This window comes from Cinclus cinclus, chromosome 22 (assembly GCF_963662255.1).
Source record: "Cinclus cinclus chromosome 22, bCinCin1.1, whole genome shotgun sequence".
In the NCBI taxonomy this organism is placed as follows: Eukaryota; Metazoa; Chordata; class Aves; order Passeriformes; family Cinclidae; genus Cinclus; species Cinclus cinclus.
In genome coordinates this window covers 5,352,507-5,376,436 of record NC_085067.1, presented here as the reverse complement: position 1 = coordinate 5,376,436, position 23,930 = coordinate 5,352,507, and the positions used below count along the sequence as shown (strand labels likewise).

Genomic DNA, 23,930 nt, shown 5'->3' with positions numbered 1-23,930 from the left:
AAGTGGTAGCAGTATTGTTTTCAGTTTAATTTAAAAGGTTGATGTGATTTGGAAAAGTGAAATACTTGTGTTTCAGACTATGTGACACCAAAATGTGTGGGTTCAGCTACTTTCTGTAATTGGTGCTGTGCTGCTTTTTGCCCTTGTCAGTTCGAAATATGAAGAATTCCAACTGCATACCCATTTATTTAAAGGACTAATTTAACTCCTTTTAGCATTTTCATTCTCAAACATGAATGTCAGAGAGACAATTCCATTGTAAGTGGATTTTAAACACTAAGGATAAGCTACTGTGAAACGAGCAGTGTTTCCATAGAGTGAAACAAGTCTGGAGATAGAATTCACAAAATTAGTATTTAAATTACTACTGAAATAATTTTGGTTTGTACCAAGGGTGGAGGTGGAAACTGCTTTTCTGTACAGAGTTCTGTGGTGTGAGTAACATCTGTTGCATGTAACACTAAATGACTTGTCCCTCGTCTGACAGTTTTGGCCAACAATTCATTAAATGAGTTTTGTATTGACCAGAGTATAGTTAAAGCTTGTCTTGATGTTTAGTTCTGTCTCTCAAATGCCTTCCACTTTGATATTAAGGGGAATGAATGATGTTGAATTGGTCCCTCAAGGCTTGGCTTTGTTCTCTGCCAAGCCTTGAGGCAGTAGCAGTGTTTAATGTGTTGTATAGATTTTATTTCGATGCATTCCTGTGATCTACGCTTAAAGGCATCTTTTTTTTCACTCAAGGAACAGGTGAACATGTGTTGCCTGAAAGTTGCTTCTATCTCAGAGCAAGCAGCCATGGAGACAAGTCAAATCCATGAGTACTTGGTCCAAATTCTGGGGGGGGGGAAGAGGGAAAAAAAGCCCCATCAGCTGAAAGTATTGGTGTTGACTTGACTTAACTTCACTGTGTCTTGTGCTTGTTTGTGTGGGCATAGTCTGTTGATTCAGTTTGTTTAGTAAAAATGTTTAGGGCCAGGTTTTCAGCAGTGGTGTCTGCAGTCCTTGCTAGTGTGCACACAGGGAGCAAATGGAGCTGGAGTTTGGGAGAATTTGCAGCCACGCTTTGTGCACGACCTTGCAAATCTGATCCTTAATTGTGAACTCTCTTGCCTCGTGTGCTTCCCTTGCAGTTACTTTTTACTGGAAGTGATTTGCTAGAAGGGGCCCTGATTTCTTCTCTTTCTCTCTTGTGCTTCAGAAATGCAGCTGGCCTGAATAAAGGGCAGAATAATCTTAGCAGGAGAAATTTGGACCTTTCTGCTTCCAATTCTTTTGACTCTTTCCTTGCTGCTCCCAATGATAGAAGCAGCATCTTCCTTCCAGTAAAATGGGAAATGGGTTGTGCTGGAAATCAGGAGTGCAGCGTGCCCCAGCCAAAACGTGGTGGCAAGACTGGTTTTGCCCTTATAAATCCAAAGGCAAGTCCTAAAAATGCTCAAGGATGCAGGAGTCTGGGTAAAGGCAGGTAAATTTTTGTGCTGGCAAGGGACGGAGGGATGTTACAGAGATCCTCGGGAGAATGGAAGGGATAAAATTCTCAGTATCCAAACAGAGGTTCTGAATTTGGGCTCTTCCTGCCCCTCTTTGTCTCTCTCAGAATCCCTTTGGGATCACAGAATATTCTGAGTTGGAAGTTCTACAGCGAGGGGAGGATTGGAAAGGCAAAAAAAAAAACCTCATCCCAAAACCTGCTTAGGAATTAAACATTCCTGAAATCCTCTTATTGTAAGGTACTTGCTACTCTTTAAGGCCAACAAAGCATTCAAGTCTCGTGGAGGAAATGAATATTCTTGGAAGTTTCTTCCTGTAAAACTTTAGTGACACTGAGGCCAATGAAACATTGCTGAGCACCTTTGAGATCTGAAGTGACAACAGATCTCTGGTGAGGAGGTTTCTGAATGCTGTAGTTTGCATTTTTGTGCTGCTGTAGAGTTTCATTTGTTCCAGGAGGCTGGTGAGGTGCTTCAGGCAGTTCTGCTTCTAATTTCTGTGGGCTGAAGACAGAGATTGGCTTTGGTTCTGCCAATGCTGTTTAAACTGGTCCAGAAAAGAAATGAAGTATTCTGTTACCACAAAACTGTGTTAAGCATGGCCTAAATAATAGGTGTTTGTTCTGTATAGTATGTTCCATCAACTATTTATTCCCAGTGCTTTCAACTCCAAATCCAACACCCATTTAAAATGGAGTCATTGGGCAGATATTCCTTTTGTCAGTACAGACTGAGAGATTCTCTCTACTGGAGGTTTAGGATACAATTTTGCTAACAGGTAAAAAACCATGTAAATATGTACGAATTCTATTTGTTGCACATAACTTTTTTGGTATAAAAAAAAAAAAAAGAAAAAACCCAACAAAAATAAATGTAGAAATTACCTGTGGATGTCTTGCTGCAATCATTTTTATGCTGCATTCATGCAGTCTAAACATAAGAGCTTGAATGAACCCAACCAGAGGCCTTTTTGGACTCAGTCTGAGCCTTAGAAACTGTTTTTAATGTCAGTACTGTAATTCTGTTTCTAGAAATTGTATCAAGTCGTGTGGTGGGGTTTTTTTTTGTTGTTGTTGTTGTTGTTGTTTTGGGGTTTTTTTTTTGGTTTTTTTCCAAGATCTTGTGATCTTGTGTGTGTTTAGCAGTAGAAGGGTTAAAGCACTTGATTCCCCCCCAGGTCCCATTTTTCCCAGTAGAATTCCTGCAGCTTTGTGTCTGGCTGAGCACTGTGTGTAAAGGTTGAGCAGCATTGACTTGAGGCTTTCAATGTTTACAGTTCTTTAAGCAAAGAAACCCCGACGTTGTGATTTTTATCACTTTCTGCTTTATTGGGGCTGCTCAAAGCTGGTCCCATAGCCACAGAATCCCTGGAAACTGCTGGATGTGTCCCTGGATTTGGGGAGGGAGCTGCTGGGCAGGGTTGGGGTTGTTGAGACAAGCAGGAATTAACTCTCAAACGTGTGCTCAGATTTTGGGGGTGCTGAGCTGAGCCCTGGTTTGTAAGGAATGACCAATGTCAAACCTTCATCTGTGTTTTGGTCAGGTCTGTTGAAACTGGGGAAGAAAATGAGTTTTTAAAGGATGATGGCTAGGGATGGAGATGTTAAAATGATTTTCAAACACTGCTAGTGGGCTTAAATATGGGAATTGTTCATACCATGGTGTGTTTGAACAAATGTCTTTTTATTGTGCACAGAGTTTTATATTCTGGGGGTTTAGTTCTAGAGAAAAATCTAGGTCTAGCACAGTGTGAGGAATGCTGTAGTGTTGTTTCTTTTCCCTTAAAAACACAAGAAAAGTTGTTGTGGAGTCTGCAGTGAACATCTGTGTCCTTATTCTGCTGGGGCAGGATGGAAGGTGCTGTTGGTTGCTCGTGTACCACTTCTGAAGGAACAGGATTTGGCCACCACAACACAGAGAGCAAATATTTTCTTTATATTGGTCAGATTTGGTCACTTCCCTGAGCCACTCTCAGAACAGGGAGTCATGGCCCCAGTTTCACCCTCAATCTGTGAATTCCAGTAATTAAATCCAGAACTGTAACTTCCCAAATGCATTGGGCACCGTCTGGTTTTGTTGTTCTGCCCCTTGTGATGCTGGGAAGTTTGCAGGTTAAATATCCAGAGTTTTTCTGTGAGTGCTGGTGTGATCCATGCCAGGCTAAAGCCTGGCCCTACCCCAGAGGGCTTCAGGCCACTCTCAGAAAGGTTTGGAACAGAATTTCCCTCTGGGCTACTCTTCCTGTGGTGACTTTGAATATGAAGGAATAGTGGTAGGCACAGTTTGTGTCCAAGAGTGGCAGTTTTGGTACTGTAAAATAAAGACTTAAAGTTGAGTTGATGTAGTCCCTCCCTCTCTAACATTCCACCTTGCTGCTGGAACAGGAATTCCAAACTCTCTGTTGGAATATGTTGGGTGGTTCACACCCTTCCTGACTGCTGGGAATGCTCAGGATTTCTCACACATCCATCCTGTCAGGCCAGAGCAGCTGCACAAACTGAGCTCCTCTGCAATCCTGTGGGCAGTTTGCTGTGATCTCAATAGTGTTAACTCTTAGGGGAGGGGAACTGGACAACCTCATTTGCTTTAGAGGAATGTGATGTTCAGTTAGAGTAACTTACATTTTGTTTTTAAGTTCAGCATCGAGTTGTATCATGTAATATTTGTTGGGGTTTTTTTGGGTTTTTTGCCATAACCAGATACCTCAGTCAGGATTTCTGAACTTTAGCTCCTTGAAAGTGAGTATTTGTTTTCCTGCCTGGAAACAGGGAGCCTCCAGACATGGCTGAGCAAAGGAAACAAAAGTTTCTGATCTGCTTTGCCTCACAGTAACTACTTCAGGTGGACTAGAAATCGCATTGGACTTGCAAGACTTGAATCAGGCATAAAACTTATTTAAACAGAAATTTAATAACAAGTTAACATAATCCCCACCCACCCAACCCTTTATTTTCACTTTAGGAAGAGGGAATGTGATGTGATTACAGGAGGAAGACAGCTTGATTCATTTGCAATCTTCCAGTATCTGTCTCTGAGAACAAATGCAGCTGCTTTGGGCTGGCGCTGGCGGGTGAAGATTCCTTTCTTGTTCCCCAAAACTCGTGTGGTCCCTGCAGAGAAGTTACAAAATAAATACAGAAACCAAGCTCTTCCAGGCCCTGCTGTGCAATGTAGGTACTAAATCAGGCCAGGTGGAAGAGACCTCTGCACTTTCTTCTGTACAGTCAGGAACAACAGGGACGTGTGGCAGAGCAATCCAGCTGCAATTCCTTGTTTTTACAGCTGGTGAGCTGGAACACTTCACACTGCTGTGTGCCCACTGATTAGTGTTCTGTCCACAACAGGCTGGCTCCACCTTCAGATTAGATGGAGGAAATGGTGATGACTATTTACTGTTCTGTGTGGTGTCTGGATCCTTTCTGCCTGCTTGAATTTTCATAGGAAATGAGAGAAAAGGATTGAAACATGTGGAGAGACTGGAAGTACACCTGTGTGTGACCTTGTCTACATTTTCTCAGTCATTTTGATGCTGCTTTTCTGGCCACTGCCATCACTGTGCTTTCCAATGCCTGTCCTGGTGCTCTGCAGGTTATTTTAGTGCTGTTCCTCCCTCTCACTGACTGCTCACCACCCCACCTCACTGCAGGTGGCATGAGCAGAACAGGTTCATGATTAGATCTGAGTTGTGATTGTTTCATTTCTGTGGGACTGCACTGTAAATTAAGGAATTTCCCTTCCTTTGTGACTGCACTTATCTGTTAATAATGGGTGTTGTGGTGAGACAGCTGTGTGCCAGTGTGGCATCTGCTCCTCTGCCAAGTTCATAATGATTATTTCAAGGTGCTCTGTTCCTAGGGCAGGCTGTAGGTGACACTGGAAGCAAGTAAGATGTCCCTGAAGCTCTGAAATGAGGGTGGCCAAGAACCAGGAGCTCCCTCACAAGCTTCCCCTGTGCATTGTCTCATGTTTCTGGGAGCATCTGTTCAGGAGAAAGGGCAGGCAAGACCTTCCTGGTCTTTGCTCTGGTCATGCTGGATGTTGTAAGAGAACCAGCACTACCCTTCAGCACAGAATTTGTGTGGCACCAACCACTAAACTCCCAGGGAGGATGGAGAGGTGTTTAGAGTATAAATAAAAGCTCACCTTGATTGGTCATGAAATCAGCAAAATTCCAGATGAGCTCCCCGATCACGTACTCCTTCCTCTTCTTGTCCAAGACAGAGTGGTACTCCCTGAGCAGTGCCTGCTGGTACTCCTCAGTGAACATCATGGGGGGGTCCTGCAGCCAGGGGAACAGGGTCAGGGGACAACTGATCCCAGCAAAGCCCTTCCCACTGATGGAGCAACTCTTCCTCAACACAAACTGGGGCTGCCTGGTCTGCTAGGTGTGCTGCATTAATGTGGCTCTTGTGACCATTAGCAAACACAAAACTCCAGGCATTCCCAGGGGGATTTCCCCTGGTGGCCTTTGTCATGACAGGGACAGCATCACAACCCTCCATTCTCCAGGCTTTGCTTTCATTTAAGCATTTTCTACCACTGCCAGGGACAGATTTTGGAGTCCTCTTTAGGCAGACAAAGTGAGTGGCAAAGCTCCGAGGTTTGGGTGGAGCAGGATCCCAATCCCGGAGCCTTTTGGACACTCCCAGCTAAAGCATCTCCCAGTAAAGCCAGGCTCAGTGGAGCCACCCTCTCCCAGTTCCATTTTGTTGCCCTGTAAGAACTGTTTCCACCTGTCAAACACCACAACACTCACACTGTGCAGCCCAGGCACTGAGTCTGCTCCATATTCACTCTGGATAATGGGTTTTTGGTAGGTTTTATACCAGTTCTCAAACTGGGCTGTGAGTTGGAGTGGGATCACTTCCAAGTGGCCTGGGTCGTGGTACCAGGAGAAATAACTGTTCACACAAATCACATCCACGTAGGGAGCCTGCAAAAAACAAGGTGAGAGTGTTTTGGCACAGATTTCAACCTTCTCTTGTAAACTTAATCCTTCCTTGGGTTCATTTAATGGAATCCAGGTTTATTACACATAGAATGAAGTGTTTCCCCCATCACTCAGGCCCTCCAAACATAATGTCTTTCCCAGAAAAGGAAAAAAAAAAAAAAAAAGGATAAATTTAATAAGGTAACAGCATTAATCTGGCATTTTTCTTACAGATTAGGAAGTCACAGCAAAGAGTTAGACAAGATCAACACGTTTCATTCTCAGGTTTGTTAGAAGTTATTTTTTGTTTCCAAGATGTCTCTGGCTTGCTGGTACATTTAGATGTACTTTTTCTTTTTGAGTATTGGAATGTGATTATCAAGTGAGTGGTCAAATATTTTGACTAGCAACTAAATTTTGTGCATCAATGGTGCAATACTAAGACTAAAGCATTCTGCAAGTTATTTGCCATTTCTACCACATGGACAGTGTGATAAAAGGGCACAAAGCCCCCTCAAGATAAAGTGATGTTGTATGTAACTTGTTCAATGTTCTCTTAACATGTTTTGTAATAAAAGAAAACAAAAAAGTTCTAATACCACATCAGTGTATGAGAGATCTGTTCTTTGGGTTTGTTTGCCTGAGTTTCTCCAGTTGGGCAGGGTGGGAATGGGATATCCAAAAGCAGATTCCTGCTGGGCTCCTTCAAATTTAAACCCATCAGAGGTTTTTTTCTTTTTCTGGGGTGGGGCTCAGAGTTGCAGCCATTCCTGCTAATTAGAGGACAGTTTAGAAGAAATCCAAAGTGTAACCTGGAGCAGGGATGTGGCAGCACCAACTCACCTGCTAGAAGTGATTATTGTACAAGATTCTAGCCTGGAAACAAATACAGGTGTTAAAAATCCTTGGTCCATGCTATGGAAGGCCCAAAAATCCAAGGAAAGTGCCTTTTGGTTATTTATCTAGCTCTAGGGCTTTAATTGTGGAGCTGGAAGAGCTTTTAGATTATTCAGCACAAACAGACAACTGCCAAAGAAGATCTAGAGCAGTTTAAAGCAGGAATTAAAGCAAAGCCTCCTTCTTTTAGACTTCCACAAGGGTTGTGAGCATTGTAAAGAGGTTTAAGCTTTGGCTTAATTGCAAGTGAAAATCCTAAGTATTAGTAAACACCATCAATGGCATAGCAAAGCATGACAATATTAATGGAATCCAGGGGCATAATCCTGCACACAATTGTTCTCTCCTACAGATCCTTTTTTTTTTTTTTTTTCCCCTGCTGGACTACAACTCCAGGATAAGGTGATTTCTACTAGAAACAAAAATGTAATTTTTTTTTAGCCTTTCTTTGTTAAATATCTCCAGTAAATTTAGGGAGGAGGGGGAAAAGGACTATAAATAAACAAGTGACAAAAGGAAGAAATTAATGTAGTAATTAAAAAAAAAAAAAAAGCTAGAATATAAAGCAAACTTACACCATGATCAAGAGCGTAATTAGCATCTGTCACAAAGGTGACTGGTCTGGAGGGGTCGAGAGCTTTAGTGTGAGCTATCACTGTCCTGTTTGCAAACAGTAAAGCAAGAGTTCAACAACAGCATGGAGAAGCACAGCCCCCTCTCCCCAGGCTCTCTGTCCTTCCACCCTCCAGACAGAGCTGCTTTTGGTTTAGCAGCCAGTGTTTTAATGAAATCAAGAGAATATCTGTCACCAAGTGCTTGCTACGCCACCTGAAAAAAAAGCAGAGTGGAAGCACACCAAGCACAGGGGGTGGTGCCAGCAGCTTAGAAGTTGAAGGGACAGTTGAGTTTGAGGACAAAACTGTAAAAAGGGCAAGAGGAAGTTTCTGAACAACTCCTGGGATGTGTTCTTGAGGCCCTGTGCCACAGCAGGCAGAGGGTGGATGCTTTTGAGGAAGCCCTGAGTGAGGGAGATGGGACAGAATGGGACAGTCAAGCTCTGCTGCTGCCCTGGCATTGCAGGAGGGTGGTGGAACATCCTGAAGAATGAAACTTGAGAGTTCTCTCTAAATGCACCTACAGCTCCCAGGGACAGTATGCTGCCCACTACAGAGCTGCCTCTGGGCTATCCAAAGCTTAAATCTCTCCAGAAATAAAACCAAGGGGGCTGCAGGGACTCAAAGTAGTGGCTTTGAAGTGGGGAGCCACAGAACAAATAAGCAGCACTAACTGCAGAACCTTGTGTTCAGAATGAAAAGCCAGTTACTTTACAGCTCTGCTGTAATCCTCAAAGGATTCAGCACTCATCTTCCAGTGCTAATAAGGAATATTCCATTCTCACCATTCTCTCTCAGATTTTACTTAACCCTTAGCTCAAGAAGAGATGCTCCAACCAAGTGGACTCCAGGTCATTTTGTGGAGCCTTGGTGGGTCAAAAGCAACACATATGGGGACAGTTCTGAGCATCAGCTCAACACATGCAGCAGTTCCACTTTAGTTTGCATCCACAGGTTCAGTTCCAGGGCTCCCAAAAAATGCCTGCCCTCCCTTTACTACCTCTCTGTGCCATCCCAAAGGGAGAAGAGGCATCATCTGCCAGGAGATGAGGAGCAGAGGCACTTACTTGAAGTAGTGAGCAGCTGGGGGCAGCTCTGACGCCGGCTCGTTGGCCACTGACCACATGACCACTGAGGGTCTGTTCTTATCCCTCTGGACCAGCTCCTCCATCACAGTCAGGTGATGCTGCAGGGACTTGTTCCCAAAGCTCTCGCTGCAAGACAGAAGGAGGTGAAGGTGTCAAATCCATCCCCTCTGCCTTGCCCTGGGAAAACTCAGCCTCTGGGCACAGCAGAGCCTTGATGCTGAGGATGGTTGAGGATGGCTTCTGCCCCATTTCCCTAAAGTTTGCTGCACAGTTCAGCACCGTGGTTTGGGCTCGTTAGTGGAGCCATGTGGCAAAATGTGGCAGCACGCCCTCTGGTTGCCCAACATCACCAGGCACCTGTGGCGCAACAGAGATTTCCACACAGAGCAAAGTACTCCCATTATCAGCACAACGGGTGGGACACAGGACAAAAGTGTAAAAAGGGTAAAAGTGTAAAAAGGGTATAAAAGGGTAATGGGACACTTGGAAACAGCTCAGAGAGGAGCAGAGGAGCGAGGGGCGGGGCGTGCCGGGCAGCTCTTACGGCAGTTTGATGCCCACCCCCGGGCTCTCGTCGATGACCACGATGCCGTAGGCGTCGCACAGGTCCATGATCTCCTCGGCGTACGGGTAGTGGCTGGTGCGGAACGAGTTGGCCCCGAGCCAGCGCAGCAGGTTGAAGTCCTTCACAATCAGGGGCCAGTCCAGGCCTTTGCCACGGATCTGGGGGCAGAGAGGAATCAGCCCTGCTTGATCCAGCCACAGCTCGGGAGCTGCACGGGGTGGGGAACCCGACAGCCACTGTCACAGTCAGAGGGGTTTGGGTTGGAGGGGACTTTAAAGCCCGTATCATTCCACCCCGTCATGGGCAGGAACACCTCCCACTAACCCAGGATGCTCCAAGCCCCATCCAATTGGCCTGGAACACTTGCAGGGACGGGGCAGCCATAGCTTCTCTGGGCAACCTGTGCCAGGGCCTCCCCACCCTCACAGCACGTCTGGCTGAAAGCTGGGAGATGCTTCAGTGTCTCCACCAGCACATCCATGTGCCCTGAGGGATGGCAGGACTGGGCACGGTGTCCCCTTAGTGCTTAGCCTGGGAGGAGAGTGTGAGGAGACAGCTCCTTGGAGAGGAGAGGGGAGGAGAGGCAGGGGAGGTGCCCCTGGGTGCCACACTTACATCTGCATCCTCGTGCTTGTTGACCCCGTGGAAGTAGAAGGGCCTGCCATTGATGAGGAACTGGGTGCTGGTGACGTGCACGGTGCGGATGCCGAGCGGGAGCGTGTACACATCCTCCAGCAGCACCTCGCCCACCTGGGCCTGCATCTTCACCTGCATGGCCAGGGAGGAAAGGCAGGGATGCTCACAGGGATGCCCAGTGCTCCCTCCCCAGCCTGGTGAGGGAGATTTTGGCCCCACATCCCTTCCCAGCCCTGCCTCAGCACATAGCCTGTTCCTCACTGCTGCTGCTCGGGGAGAGCCAGGTCTGACTGAACCAAAAATAGAAATCCAAAGTGTGGAAGCTGAAGGATGAAGAATGAGCCTCTGGATCAAATTCCTGGATTTCAGCACTTGCTCATCCCAAAAACTTCAGTGTCTTTTCCCCATGGCATCCCCCAGGCCATTTCTGTGCCCTGCACCTTGATGGCAGGCAATGACTGACACATCACCTGCTGCAAACCCAGAGCAGCTCACCCTCCCTGATTTCTGCACCTGAACATCACCACTGATCCTGAACTCCCACAGAACCTCCCAGGCTGTGAGCCACTGAACTCATCATCTCCCCAGAGGGGATGGACTGGACTCTCAGTGTGAAGGGCCAGCACCTCAGAGCACACTCCAGGAATGCCTTTCTCTCTGCCAGACCCTTTAGAAAGCTGCTAAAGCTTGATTCGATTACTCCTAATTAGCAGAGCCACTCAAGGCCCATGAGAGGAGAGCACAGAGGATGAGCCATATGGCAGTACCCTAACCCTATTAAACACACACACAGAGGAGGAAATGCCACTTTACCTCCAAGGAGTACAGGTATCCAGGGTTCTCGTGCATCAGGTAAGGCCACCAGAGGTTTGGGTTGAGGACTTTGAGCTCTCCCACTGAACCATCACCTGTAGCAACCACCTTCCCCTCTCGGTCACGTAAACTCAGGGACAAGGAATTGGCTGTGCTGCCAACCACTGACACCTGGTACTGCACCGTGCCTGGCTCAGAGGAAACAAAAAACAATCAGAGACTGCAAGAAGACAGCTCAGCCTCAGGAAAAAGCCACTAGGAAACAAATTCAATCAGACTCGTGCAGGATATTTTCCCTGCTGCCCTCGTCACCTCCATCTGGAGGGATGCTGAGGGAGCTGCTCTAACTGGACCTACCAACACTGTCTGATGAAGTGGTTGTCACAGTGATGTCATCGATGTAGGCAGCAGGAGTGGTGTAAAGCACAACTGGGCGGTGGATTCCAGCATAATTAAAGAAATCAAACCTGGTCTCCTGCACAAAATAGTTCTTAGGGTACCTGAGTGAGCAAGACAGGAGAACTGGCTGCATTACACTTCATTACACAGCTGAAGGCAGCATGTGGATGCTGGCAGTGCAAAATAATCCTGTAAAATGTCTTTACAACAGGCTGGATCTGTCTTTCAGCTGCTACACTGAAGGATCTTGCAGTTAAAGAAGTTAATGAAGATCTTGATCCTTCAGGAGAGCTGGTACTTGCAGTTTCCAGCTGAATCCAAGCTTCTCAAACCTTCCCTTGATTCAGCTTGACAAGTCACCCAATCTGAGCCCCCTGTGCACAGACCAGATGCAATAACTCACTGCTGATTCCTCACAACACCACAGCTTAAACTCCTCGCTGCTCCACTGACAAATTCATCATAAAGACAACCCCGTGGAGGGATTTATGAACCAGCAGCTGAATAAACTCCCCCTCTCCAGCAGCCCAGCAGTAAAACACCCCAGGAAGTCACCTTGATTTGTCAGCCATGTACTGGATGGAGCCTGGGGGCAGCGTGTGGGGGGTCAGGGTGTTGTTGAGGGCGACGGTGATGCGGCACAGGGTGCCTGGGCTGCCCTGCACCACGCTGCTGATGTCAGCCTCAAAGGGCAGGTGCCCCCCTTCGTGTTCCTTCACCTGCACCCCGTTCACCCACTGCAAGGAAAGACCCCAAAAAATGGGTTATTGGGATTTTGAGGCAAGCAGAGTACTGAGAAGGAAGCTCAGTTACAAGGAACACCTGAGTTCTCCATCCTCAAAGGATCTTTGAGAGATCAATCTTGATCTTTGAGGGCTCTCCCTTTGCTGGGAGCTAGGTCTGAGTCACATCAACTGTCACTGAGGGACACAGTTTGGGGCAGATCCATTAATCAGGAAATGTTTAGTTACCAATCCCAAAACTGCAGGATCAGAGAAGAGAAATTTGAATTCATTCTTGCTAGGGGGAAACAGGCACGAGTTCGGAAGGGGATGCAAAATCGAGGCAGGTGACGCTGAACAAACCACAAAACTGCCTTTAGTCCAACCTAATTTAGGAAGCACAGGGCCAACCCCCCGAGGCACTTACCACGATGGAGTAGTAATGGGCACTGCCAAAGCGCAGCACCACCCTGGGGGCGGGATCGCCGTGCAGCCAGCGCAGGGGGAGCAGCACCTCCTTCTCGTACCACACCCAGCCGATGTAATTCTCCAGGCGGGGGTCCTGAGTGATGTCGTTGAAGCTGGCAGGCACTGGCATGTCAATCACAGGGCCGCTCTGGCAGGAATTGCATGGAAAAGGAAGGAACAGAGCGTTTAAAAAGAGGAATTTTACTACTGGAGGTGTCCCCTTCCCCTGACAGCCTTACAATGCCTGTACCAAGGGGAAATACTTGGGAAAAGCTGTTTAAAAACTGCTGAGATCTCTCACAGCTCCTGTACAAACCCTAATTAGCACCAGGCACAGGAACCTGCCTGCTCCTACAGGAAGCAGCTGCTCCTTTCTCTTCCTCTCCTGCTGTACAATTAAATGTTTTCATTAATGGCCCTGGCATCATGGAATCGGAGAAGTGAGGGGGGAAAAAACCCAAGGTTGCTGTTTCAGTGGGAATTTTCTCCTGCACAGCTCCAGAGCAATGTGGGGATTTTGGTGCTGTTTGCCAGCTAAGAGCTGTAGTAAAAGTGTAACAAAATAATAGATATTTTGGGCAGTAATGGATATTTTGGGATAATTTTCTCCCCGTGGAGACTGTTTGGGACACGCTCAGCCTTTCTCACTGAAAGCAAAAGAGATTCCTTGGGATTTCAACAGGATCCATTCAGTTGCTTATTCCAACATGAAGATTAGAGGGAGGCAGTGTCACAGTACATAGAATACTGAAAAATCCAGATGCTGCTGCCAAACAGAGCTGATCATTTTCAGCACATTCTGCACTCAGGATGTTGCACAAAAAAAAAAAAAAAAAAAAAAAAAAAAAAAAAAAAAAAAAAAAAAAAAAAAAGAAGGAAAGCGTCTCCTTTCCTGGGGAAGCCGCAGGAAACGAAATGAGGAAGGTCTGGGCACCCAGGGTGGGCATCATGTGCATGGCTGACTCAGCACTGACCCTGCAGAGAGCCCAGTGCCCTTATCAAAAAATCCTAGTGGGAAAATCCTTGGGTAGGGAAGAGGATTTTCTAGTATGTGATGTAGGAAAACCTTTGCCTGAGCTGGCCAGAACCCGTGTGTCCTTCAGGGAGATCTAGAACAAGTTGAATGCACTCATCTAAGCTTTCCTTGGAGGGGGCATATTTCAGGATTCCTCTCCTCTGGCAAAACTTCCAGCAGCACAGTTCCCTTCAGCTCTCCTCTTCTCTCACAATCCGGCAACAAAATCGGCCAAAAGGCTAAAAACAGAAATAATGAACGACTTATCCATTTCACACACAAAATCCATAACTGTTTTCTGTCAGGTAATGCAGTTAATTTCCAAGCAGATCTCAGAATGTGCCTACCAGCACTCAGAAATTTTAGAATAAACAATTCCCAGCGCCCTTTCCAGGCACGTTTCTGCTGATTCTGTGCTGCTGGAAGCTCAGCGCTGTGCAAGGCTCCTGAAGCACGGGACACCTGGAGGTGAACGGGGCTCATCCGAACGGTGCCAGCCTCCGGAGCAGCACCAGGGGGATCATTAGGTAAAAATAAGGAAATTAATTAATAAGGAAAACCTGGGCAGGGTCAGCACCGCGGGACGAACGGCAGCGGCAGAAGGCAGGGAAAGAGGAAAAGGGGAAGAAGGAAGCGGAGCCCCCAGAGCCCGGTTCGGAGGGGAAGGAGCGCAGGCCGTGCCCGGGGCTGGGCAGCGCTCCCCGCTACCTGCCGGAGCGGCCGCCGGTACCAGCGCTGCGCGAACCCGGCGTCCCGGCCCGGAGACAGATCGGCGCGGAAGCTCCAGAGGCCGCTGAGCTCCCTGCGCTCGCGGGAGGGGGTGTCCCGGGGCTGCAGCATCCCGGTGGGAGCGGCCGGCAGCCCCGGCAGGAACAGCAGCAGCGCGGGGAGCAGCGACAGCGAGCGCAGCCCCGAGCCGGCACCCTCTGAGGCCGCCAGCGCCATCTTGGCTGTGGGCGGGGCCCGCTCTGTGAGGGGCGGGGCCGGGGCTGAGGGGGCGGGGTCCAGGCTGGGGGCGGGGTTGAGGGGCGGGGCAGGGCCGGATCCCTGTCACGATCCTGATCCTGGTCCCCATCCCGGTCACTGTCCCGATCCCGATCCCGGTCACTGTCCCGATCCCGATCACTGTCCCGATCCTGGCCCCGATCCCTGTCACTGACCCGATCCCGATCCCTGCCACTGTCCCGATCCCGATCCCGATCACTGTCCTGATCCTGGTCACCATCCCTGTCACTGTCCTGATCCCGGTCACGATCCTAGCCCCGATCCCTGTCACTGTCACGATCCCGGTCCCGATCGCTGTCACTGTCCCGATCCCGCCCCAGCGGGATGAACGACGGCAGAGCCCGACAGGGACCGGGTCCTGTTCCACGGTCACCTCCGGACAAAGCCACGAGTGTCCCGGCCAAAAGGCGCTTCCAGGAATTTTCAGGTTCTGTCCTGGATTGCTGGATTTCATCGAGCAGTGATCTCTCCTCTCCTCTCCTCTCCTCTCCTCTCCTCTCCTCTCCTCTCCTCTCCTCTCCTCTCCTCTCCTCTCCTCTCCTCTCCTCTCCTCTCCTCTCCTCTCCTCTCCTCTCCTCTCCTCTCCTCTCCTCTCCTCTCCTCTCCTCTCCTCTCCTCTCCTCTCCTCTCATTTTTTACTTAGGAGTTTAAACGTGTTTATCACCTTATTTTACTTATTTATTCATTTGCTTACATATTTACACATTTATTTACTTGTTTATCACAGAATCATTTAGGTTGGAAAAGACATCCGAGGTCACCAAGTCCAACCTGTGGCCCCACACCACCCTGTCACCCACACCAGGTCACTGAGTGCCACATCCACTCTTCCTTTAAACACCTCCGGGGATGGTGATTCCATCTCCCTGTGCAGCCCATCCAGTGTCTGACCACCCTTTCCGTGAAGGAATTCCTCCTGATGTCCAGCCTGAACCTCCCCTTAAACCTAGCTTAGCTTTTATTAATATTACTTCCTTACTTTTGGTTATTTATTGCCTGCTTTCTTACTTCTACTTCTTTTCAGAGTAACTCGTGGAAGTGTGAAGTTAAAAAAATTATTAGAAACGGCAAAACACGTCAGGAGAATTTCAGTGAACCACAGACACCGCAGTGTTTATTAACTCCAGATCAGTGGCACAGGCACAACGCTGCAGGCACGGGATCTCTCCCCACACTCTAAGCCTGCTCCTTGAGCCTCTTGAGCAGCTCCCGCAGCTGCTCGATCTGGGCGGACACGCTGCTCTTGGCGGTGCCGCCCGCGGCCGTGTACTGCTCCACACTGCTCACCACGCTGAACACCTGCGCCACATCGCTGCCAAACAGGGGGCTGGGGGCACGGGGGTGGGGGGTGTCAGGGGGCTGCCAAACTGGGGGTTTGGTCACTTTTGGGGTGTTGAAATAACAGAGGTATAAACCTGATGTTGTGCAGCTCCTCCAGGCTGAGCTTGTTGATGGTGATGCCTTTGGTCTCGGCAAGGTGGACGGCCTTGCCAGAGGCTACGTGGGCTTGTCTGAAGGGCATCTGCAGGGGAAGGGGACAGAGCAGAGGGGACTCGGCTCAGTTCCTCCTCATCCAAAGAAATCCCAGCTCTAGCTCTCCCTCTGGCACTTACTCCCTTCCGAACCAGGTAGAGAGCCAGGTCAGTAGCCAGCATCTCCGGGCTCAGTGCCCTCTCCATGCTCTCCTTGTTGATCTGCAGGAGGAGGACCCCAGGGATGAGTTACCATCAGCTCCTCCTTGGGGCATGTTTGTGGTCAGAGCTCTGGAAGTTCTAAAGGAATGATCTGAGCCCCTGAGCATCTGGCAGAGGGGACCAAAATGAAGAGATTATTTGGGAATAATCTGAAGCTCTGCTCTCTGTGTTGCTCACAGAATATGAACCATGATGATGTTGAATACTGAGAGGATGAGAAGAATCCTTACCTGGAGGGTGGAAATCACTCCAGTGGCAACCTGGAGCACAGCATTCAGGGTGTCTACGACATCAAAGACGGCCTCCTTGTCCTCCTGTGTTGGAACAGAGGTGGAAATGGCTCTGAGCCAGCCTGATGCAGCTCAAAACCCCTCCAGACTGAACAGCCCAGCTCTCCCGAGTCCTGCAGCCAGCAGGAGAGATGGTGTGGAAAGGAGCAAGAGCTCTACCTGCAGGTCCTTGTTGTAGGTGCTCGGGAGTCCTTTGAGGACCATGAGAATTGCAGCCAACTGCAAAGGGAAACAGCAGAGGCAGGGAGTGAGGTACAGAGCCAAGCACAGCCCCAGGGCAGAACCAGAGCCCACAGCCTCAGTATGAGCAGTTTCCTCCCCCTCTTGCTCCTTTTTGGGGCTCACCCGTCCAAACACTCGCCCGGCTTTGCTGCGGATCAGCTCCAGACTGTCAGGATTCTTCTTCTGAGGCATCAGGCTGCTGCCAGTACTGGGTGGGAGATGAGTGGAGAGCACTGGTGAGAAAAACCCTCATCCATTCACACACATCAGCACTGACCCAGCCCTCCAAAAGCAACATGTAGGACCCTCTTCACTGTACTCCTGTTTAGGGTGTAGAAAATCAGTGAACTGACTGAGTTGATCTTTGATTTTGCACCTTGTGTGGAGCTGCCACACAGTTCCACCTCTCAAAGAGAAACTTTAAAGGGGGCTTCCCCTGTAGGCTCCCCCAGGGTAGAATCAGCAGGTCAGACTGTGTTAGTGTGACTTTCTGGAGGGAGGGCCTGTGATTGTGCCACCCTACAGACAAGGAGTCTGTTGGGATTGCAAATCCAGCCTGGCAAGGAAGGGCTCTGGCAGCATTCCCAGCACAGCAGGAAGTTCTCTCTGCCAGCAGCTCCTGGACACGAGTTGCTGGTGAATGGTTAAGTTACCAGAATGACAAATAAATTATCATTATTGAGGAATATTCCCCCTGAGGGTGCCTTTGTGCCAAGCCCTTGGTGCTGGGTCAGCCTGGTGCACAGAGAGACCCCAACCACTGCCTCACCCTCCCAGGGTGGGAGAGCTGAGGAGGAGAGGCTGAGGGAGGAGCTCTGCCTGGAGCTGACACCTACCTGTAGGCATCAGAGAGGGACAGGAAGCCAAACTCGCTGGTGCTGTAGATAATGAGATCCTCAGCCATCTTGCTCAGGTGGATCATCAGCAGGGTGGCAGCAGAGAGGAATTCCACTGCAGGGAAGGCAGGAAATCAGGAGGGGAAAAGGTGCTTGGACAAGCCAGGGAACCCTGACTGAGGCTTTAGTTCCTAATGATGGATTTCAGCTCCTTGATTAAGTGAACTGGAAAGGTGTCAGGAGCTGCTTCCCACGGTGCTGGGAAGGTTTGGCTGTGCTTACCCACAAAATCCCTCTCGCTGACGGCATCCATGCTGTTCAGGCTGATGGAAGCAAAGTCCAGCTCTGCAAGGAAGGGGATGGACACAGGAGGTCACACTGGCCCTGACAGGAGCCTGAATGCACCAGGCTGCCCCAAAGCTGGTGACTTTTTATCTATTCATTACCCTCCACTCCCTTGTTAAAGTGCTGCAACACATCCCAAAAAACATCAGGACAATCCACTGATGCTTCCCAAAAGCCCAGGTATGATGAGCAGTCCCATTCCTCAATCCCAAGGAGACATTTACCACTGCACAGCAACTCTCTATCGATTCCCAGGGGGTTTCCAGCCAGAGCTCCACTGCCAGGGGAGAAAGATCCACAAGTCACACATGGTGTCCAAACTGATATCCAACCAAAGCTGAGCTCTAGAGATGACATCTCTCTGAAGATTTCCCTCCCCAGTTCACTTTGATGTCACAGTGTGGCCTGAGGCTCATCAAACTCAGAACTCTGGACTAAACCAGAATTTCCCTCCCAAACAGGAAGAGTTGTTCAGTGAAAGCCTTGTAATCCTTGGTTTTCAAAAAGGAATAGAAAAATATTTCTATGGTGAAAGTCTTTGGAGAGGGAAGCAATGTCTATGGAATAGAAGCCCCAGTGGCTCAGGGGATGGACAGACCTACCTCTTGCCTTTATCTCAGAGCAAAGTGAGGGCTGAGGATCACAATAAAAAATAAATTTTACCTTCCCAAAGGCAAGACATTGATCCTCCTCTCCACGTCTCCCAGGCGCTCAGAATCCCGGCTCAGAGCAACAGCGTGGCTGGGGAAGAACAGGAGAGAAGAAAAACAGGAGAGATGAAACTGGAAAATATCCCACTCCAGGAGGTGAGAATGGCCAAAGGATGGAGAACAGGGAGTTGCCCAATCCATGCCTGGACTCCCAGCTGATCAGAACCACACAGGGAATTCCTGTTCCAGTTTGCAGGGCTCCCTCTGGCTTGTCACCACCCCTTGGATGTCCCCTCAGCAGAGCAGGGCCCCGAGGGTGGCGAGGGTGGGAGGTGCTCACCTGAGCAAGAACTGGCTCCATCGGATGGGCTGAGCTTTCTGCAGGTGGGTGTAGCCAGGCAGGATCACATCGATTTCTCTGGGAGGGAAAGGACAGGGGTGAGCAGCAGAGACAGGAGGGCAGGGACAGGTCTGTAACTCCCAGCACAGGGGATCCTGCAGTTGCATAGTCACACAACAAACCAAGGAGTCTCCTGCCCCAAAAATGTCAAAATTGTGGAAAACAGGGGCAGTGGGAAAGGACTCACATGGCAGCGCGTTCCACCAGGGTCTCAATGAGCCGCAGGAGGTGCGTGGAGATGATGGAGAGGGAATTCTTCATGAACAGCTTCAGGTCAGTCACAACCTGTGGGAGATTTGCCACAGCCAGGCCGAGCACAACAGGACAGATTTAGTGACCAAATATTTCTCAGCAGAACCCCCTGGCATCGTTATCCCCTCCTGGGTCCGTGTGATGGGAAGGGAAACCTTCCTCCTATGGGATGCATCAATGGCCACTGATTTGTGAAAGATGCTGTTGCTTTCCGTGGACAGAACCAAAATCCATTCTTTTTAGTGGACTTGTCAGATACTGTCAAATTTGAAAAAGAAAATTCCCAACCAACACATTCAGAGGAGGACTGATCCTGAAAGATGTGCACACCCAGCCAGCAGAGTCAGGGGTTCTGGAGGTTTTCAGAGATGTCAGTGGAATTTTGTGGTCTTTTACCACCAGTATGCCCTGCAGATCCCACTCCCCTGGGTGGATGAGTCACTGCAGCATCATTAGTTTAAAGGCATCATTAATTTAAAGGGAATACAGGCTGGAGTGTGTCAGGGCATGAGAGAGATGACAAAAATATTCAATTAAAGAACTGAGGTGGAGGAATACAAAAGGAGAAAAAAAAACGGTTCTGTCCATACCTGATCATTCCTGCTTCTGCCAGTGTGCAACTTCCCAGCTACGTCTCCAATCAGCTCCTGAGGACAAGAGCAGCATTTCTGTCAGGATCTCTGTGCTCTAAACAGCACAATCCACACGAGCACATCTCCCTGCCTGGAAGGGAGCCAGCTCCAGGATCCTGTGAGTAACCATGGGATGTGCTCTGGGGCAGGGCAGGTTTGGCTTCTGTGCTTGTACAGCCCCAAAAGGGGGTGTGGAGACCCTTGGCTGTGCCCCAGGGGCTTCAGTGCCAGCAGCTCTAAAGGGATTTCACAGAAGGACAGAGGGACAAGCCCTTAACATCAGGCAGAGCATCAGGAACGAGAGGCTGGAGGAGCCAAACCTTCAGCCTGCGCTCGTTGGCAGTGTGGATATCCTCATCAGTTTGTTTCAGCACAAAGACTCCTTTGGACCATTCCTCAGAGATCTGCAAATAGCAGAAACACTGGTCAGCCACAGGAGTTATTAAATCCAGGGAGGCTGCTCTCACATCAGGAGCCATTCCTTCACCTGACAGTATTTGAAGGAAAGAAATACCTTTTCCAGGCCACTCAGGATCTTCTCCAGCTCAGTTTTAGACAGGATTCCAGCCTTCTCCAAGGCTTTGGCATAAGCCATGCTCCCCTGGATGTCCACCTCTGACAGTCTCTGGTCATAGCTAATGGAAGCATTGAGCATCTCCATGACTGGATCTGTGCTTCCACTGAATCTTCCACCCCAAAGTTTATTCCCCTGAGAGAGAAAATAGCTAATTAAAGTGGATTAATGACTTCAGATAAATCCTGTGCAGTAAATAACATCCAGTGATCCATTTATCTGATACAGAGGCCATGCTCAGCTCCCTTCAGTTTGACAGCACTGACCAGAATGTCCCCTGGACTCCAGGACCTCTGGCAAGTGGTTGAAGATCTGGAGAACTTGTCACTGTCAGTGGCATTTACCCTTGAGCTCCCAGATATGGCCCAGGAACCCTCCAAGATATTTTGCCTCTGCCGGACTCTGCTGGGAGTCCTTGAAATTATTATCTGGGAAAGATGCAAGACCAGCACAGATTTCTGTTTCGAGGCCTTGGAAAAGGAGGAAAAATGAAGCAGTCAGTAGAATTAGAGTGAAATTAATATCCTCTAAATCCTTTTTGTGCTGTTTAACCAACAGATTCTTCTCTGACTGACAAAGGGCTGTGGGTCTTTGAAACAAAAGTGAGGTTTTCCCACCCAAAGCAGGACTCCTGTGGTGACCTCAGCCCATGGAATGTGTCACCCACTTCAGCCAGTGACCAAAGGCTTGTGCAGAGTTCCAGCTGTGCCCCACAGCAGGGTGTGTGTTGTGTGGGAGCTTCTCCAGCAGTGATTCACCTGAGCTGTGTCACCTGCTCACCAAGCTTTTTGCTTGCCCAGGTAAGACAAGCCAAGAAGTTCTAGTTCTGCCAGGCTTGCACTGAAGTGAGTAAGATTTTTACTTGAGCAGAAACAATTTATCCAAGATTTCAAAAGCAATTCTCCAGTGCTACCAAGAACAAAAATGAAATGGAGGACACCTGAAGGAAGGGATTAAATCCAGCTGCATTGCACAGTGCACAATTAATAACCTAGTTGATTTTTTAAACACCACTGGCAAGTTTCTTCTCATGCTGGTCACTATAACTACCATGGACAGCAAGGAGCTGGCAGGACAGCTGGAAGCTGATCTGTACCAGGGTTTTACCAGCTAGACAAAACACTGTTGAGTAATCTTAAAAATGTTTCCCTGGTGACTGTTCCCATGTCCCTGTGCCTGAAAGGACAACAGGAGAGAGCCTGCCGAGGTGACGGTGTAGCCATGTGTAAAAGACAGCTTTGTTAGAAAGCTGAGGGAAGGCAGAGAGGGGAATCAGAATTGAAAAGAAGTGTTAGAGTTCCTAAGCACTAATTTGCTGCCCCCAGGAGCAAAACTAATGCTAAATTAAAGGCCATTCCAGGGGCTCAGCACTTGACTGGGGACCAGGAATATCCAGGTATAACTTCAGTATTTAAAGCTTCCCATCAAAGCAAGAAGTGTCTCAGCAGCAACATTGCAGCATACACATTTACCATGGGGGAATTAAAGCTGAAAGATTAATTTTAGGCATCTCCAGGACTCTTTGGAGCAGTGGCTGTGCAGCCTGGCAGTGACGGGCACCGCCTGGAAAGCAGAGCAGTGATTTGGAGAACGGAAAGTGAACTCGCCAGGATGCGTGGTCACTTCTGGGCAGGGAAGGAAACTGAAAATGCAGCTTTTGTGCCGAGCAGTGTTTACACAAGCTGCTGGGAAGTGCCTGAGCACGAGACCCAGGCACGACTATCGGCCTTTCCCAGGGAGACAGAGGCAAGAATGAAGAGGCTGCGGGCCAGCTTCGCTCGGCTGAGCACCCCCGGACACCCCCGGGGAAGCAAAGATCGCTCTCACCTCGGCTGCTGCCATCGCGGCCAGGACGGCTCCGTGTGCGGGACGGGGACACTGCGGGACGGGGACACTGCGGGACGGGGACACTGCGGGACGGGTCCGGGCAAGGTCCCGGTCCCGATCCCAGATCCACCCCCGGTTCCGATCACGACTCCAATCCCGGTCACAGTCCCCTCTTCGGTCCCGATCCCGATCCTGGTCACAGTCACGATTCCAGCTTCGGTCCCAATCCCAGCTCCGGCACCGATCCCAGCTGCAATCCCAAGCCCATCTTCGGTTCCGATCACAGCTCTGTCCTGATCACAGCTCCAATCCCTGTCGCGATCCCAGCAGCAGTCCCGGTCCCGATCCCAGTCCCAGCTCCGGTTCCGATCCCAGCTCTGTCCCGATCCTGATCCCAGCTCCAATCCCTATCTCAGCTACAATCCCGGTCCCAACCCAGTCCCGGTCCCAGCCCAGTCCCGGTGCCGGTCCCAGCCCAACCCCGGTCCCAACCCAACCCCGGTCCCAACCCAGTCCCGGTCCCGGTGCCGGCCCAATCCCGGTCCCAACCCAACCCCGGTCCCAGCCCAGTCCCGGTCCCAGCCCAGTCCCGGTCCCGGTTCCGGCCCAATCCCGGTCCCAGCCCAACCCCGGTCCCAGCTCCCGGCGCTCCCGCAGCTCGTCCCGCCCGCCGGGGCGGGCAGTCCCCGGGCCAGCCCCGCTCCCGCTCCCGCTCCTGCTGTGCAGCGCCACGGCTTCTCCCTGTGCCTTACAGGAACGACATCCCCGTTTTCTTGTCCCCTTTCGGGGCTTGCTGTCCTTTAACCAGCCCCGGTGTCATAATCCAGCTGGGAAGGATCCTAGTCCAGGTCCTCGGGTCCTTGTCTGGAGCAGCAGGACACTGCCAGTGACATCCAGCTGTCTCTGGCGGCCCCACAAGGTCCTTTGGCAGCTGGATTTCAGTGCAGTGCACTCAATATCCGCCCGGAACAAAGCTCAGACTCTGGATGTAGCCACCAATTAATTCACTGCTCCTCAAATATTTCCACTCATGATAATTTCTTTTTCTCTTTCAGACTTCCAGGATGAGGACGCACAGGCCATCACACTGTCCGTACCAAGAAAAACTCTTTGAACTGTTTTGTTGCCAGATTCCTTCTTTTTCTGGAGTCTCTCACTTTTAATGCTTCTTTTTTGTTCATGTTCATCCTTTATGGATGCCCATACTCCAGGCTTTGACAGAAGGTTACTGAGGGCTCAGCAGGATGGTGAGCATGAGATTTACATCCAGAATGACCCAGCTGATAATCAGTCTAAGTGAATTCCTGGCTCAAATGCCTTCCTGTGGCCTGCAATGAGCAGGGGTTTGAGACCAAAACCCAAATCCCAGAGTCAGAGGAGGGTGATGGTAGAAGTCTGAAGACACCATGGACCACATTTTGTAATGTCTGTGGAGCTCCACAGGCCCCTCCAATCTAAAATATTTCACAATTTGAAGAAAAAGGTGGATGGGTGGGAAGTACCAGTGACTGTAAACTACTTATTTAAGTAAGAGACAAAAATGGGGTAATCTGCTTCCCTTTT

General features: G+C 49.4%; 2 protein-coding genes across 5 annotated transcripts; both read right to left on the bottom strand.

Moving 5' to 3' along the window:
- Positions 1 to 4,430: 4,430 nt before the first annotated feature.
- Positions 4,431 to 14,585, bottom strand: GUSB (glucuronidase beta). 4 transcript variants are annotated; one of them, XM_062506900.1, is made up of 12 exons: positions 14,349 to 14,585; positions 12,585 to 12,773; positions 11,991 to 12,172; positions 11,394 to 11,536; positions 11,037 to 11,224; positions 10,203 to 10,355; positions 9,567 to 9,745; positions 9,002 to 9,148; positions 7,896 to 7,980; positions 6,250 to 6,426; positions 5,637 to 5,772; positions 4,431 to 4,603 (listed from the first exon to the last, which is right to left on the bottom strand). In XM_062506900.1, exons 1-12 carry the CDS (start codon positions 14,583 to 14,585, stop codon positions 4,446 to 4,448), a joined length of 1,974 nt encoding a protein of 657 aa, XP_062362884.1. In that variant the 3' UTR covers positions 4,431 to 4,445. The 4 variants fall into 4 exon arrangements, with proteins under 4 accessions (XP_062362884.1, XP_062362885.1, XP_062362886.1 ...); XM_062506901.1 differs by having other exon boundaries at positions 11,037 to 11,228; positions 11,398 to 11,536; positions 14,349 to 14,555; XM_062506902.1 differs by having other exon boundaries at positions 12,585 to 13,879; positions 14,349 to 14,465.
- A 1,236-nt stretch (positions 14,586 to 15,821) lies between these two features.
- On the bottom strand, positions 15,822 to 22,440 carry LOC134052519 (argininosuccinate lyase). The gene is made up of 16 exons (XM_062507004.1): positions 22,368 to 22,440; positions 20,481 to 20,675; positions 20,287 to 20,370; positions 19,925 to 19,981; positions 19,270 to 19,367; positions 19,023 to 19,100; positions 18,696 to 18,773; positions 18,257 to 18,309; positions 17,970 to 18,032; positions 17,688 to 17,802; positions 16,975 to 17,059; positions 16,789 to 16,848; positions 16,570 to 16,653; positions 16,259 to 16,339; positions 16,061 to 16,167; positions 15,822 to 15,972 (listed from the first exon to the last, which is right to left on the bottom strand). Exons 1-16 carry the CDS (start codon positions 22,380 to 22,382, stop codon positions 15,822 to 15,824), a joined length of 1,404 nt encoding a protein of 467 aa, XP_062362988.1. The 5' UTR covers positions 22,383 to 22,440.
- Between the last annotated feature and the right edge of the window lie 1,490 nt (positions 22,441 to 23,930).

Excerpts from the sequence above, each read along its gene's own strand:
- GUSB (XM_062506900.1), bottom strand. The coding sequence starts at position 14,585 with ATGGCGCTGGCGGCCTCAGAGGGTGCCGGCTCGGGGCTGCGCTCGCTG. Across the intron at positions 12,774-14,348 it reads ACCGGCGGCCGCTCCGGCAG|AGCGGCCCTGTGATTGACAT; the intron begins GTAGCGGGGAGC and ends AATTCCTGCCAG. Across the intron at positions 5,773-6,249 it reads CAGTGCCTGGGCTGCACAGT|GACCCCCCCATGATGTTCAC; the intron begins GTGAGTGTTGTG and ends CCCTGGCTGCAG.
- LOC134052519 (XM_062507004.1), bottom strand. Across the intron at positions 19,368-19,924 it reads GCAGAAGCAGGAATGATCAG|GTTGTGACTGACCTGAAGCT; the intron begins GTATGGACAGAA and ends AATCTCCCACAG. Across the intron at positions 16,849-16,974 it reads CCGGGCGAGTGTTTGGACGG|TTGGCTGCAATTCTCATGGT; the intron begins GTGAGCCCCAAA and ends TTCCCTTTGCAG.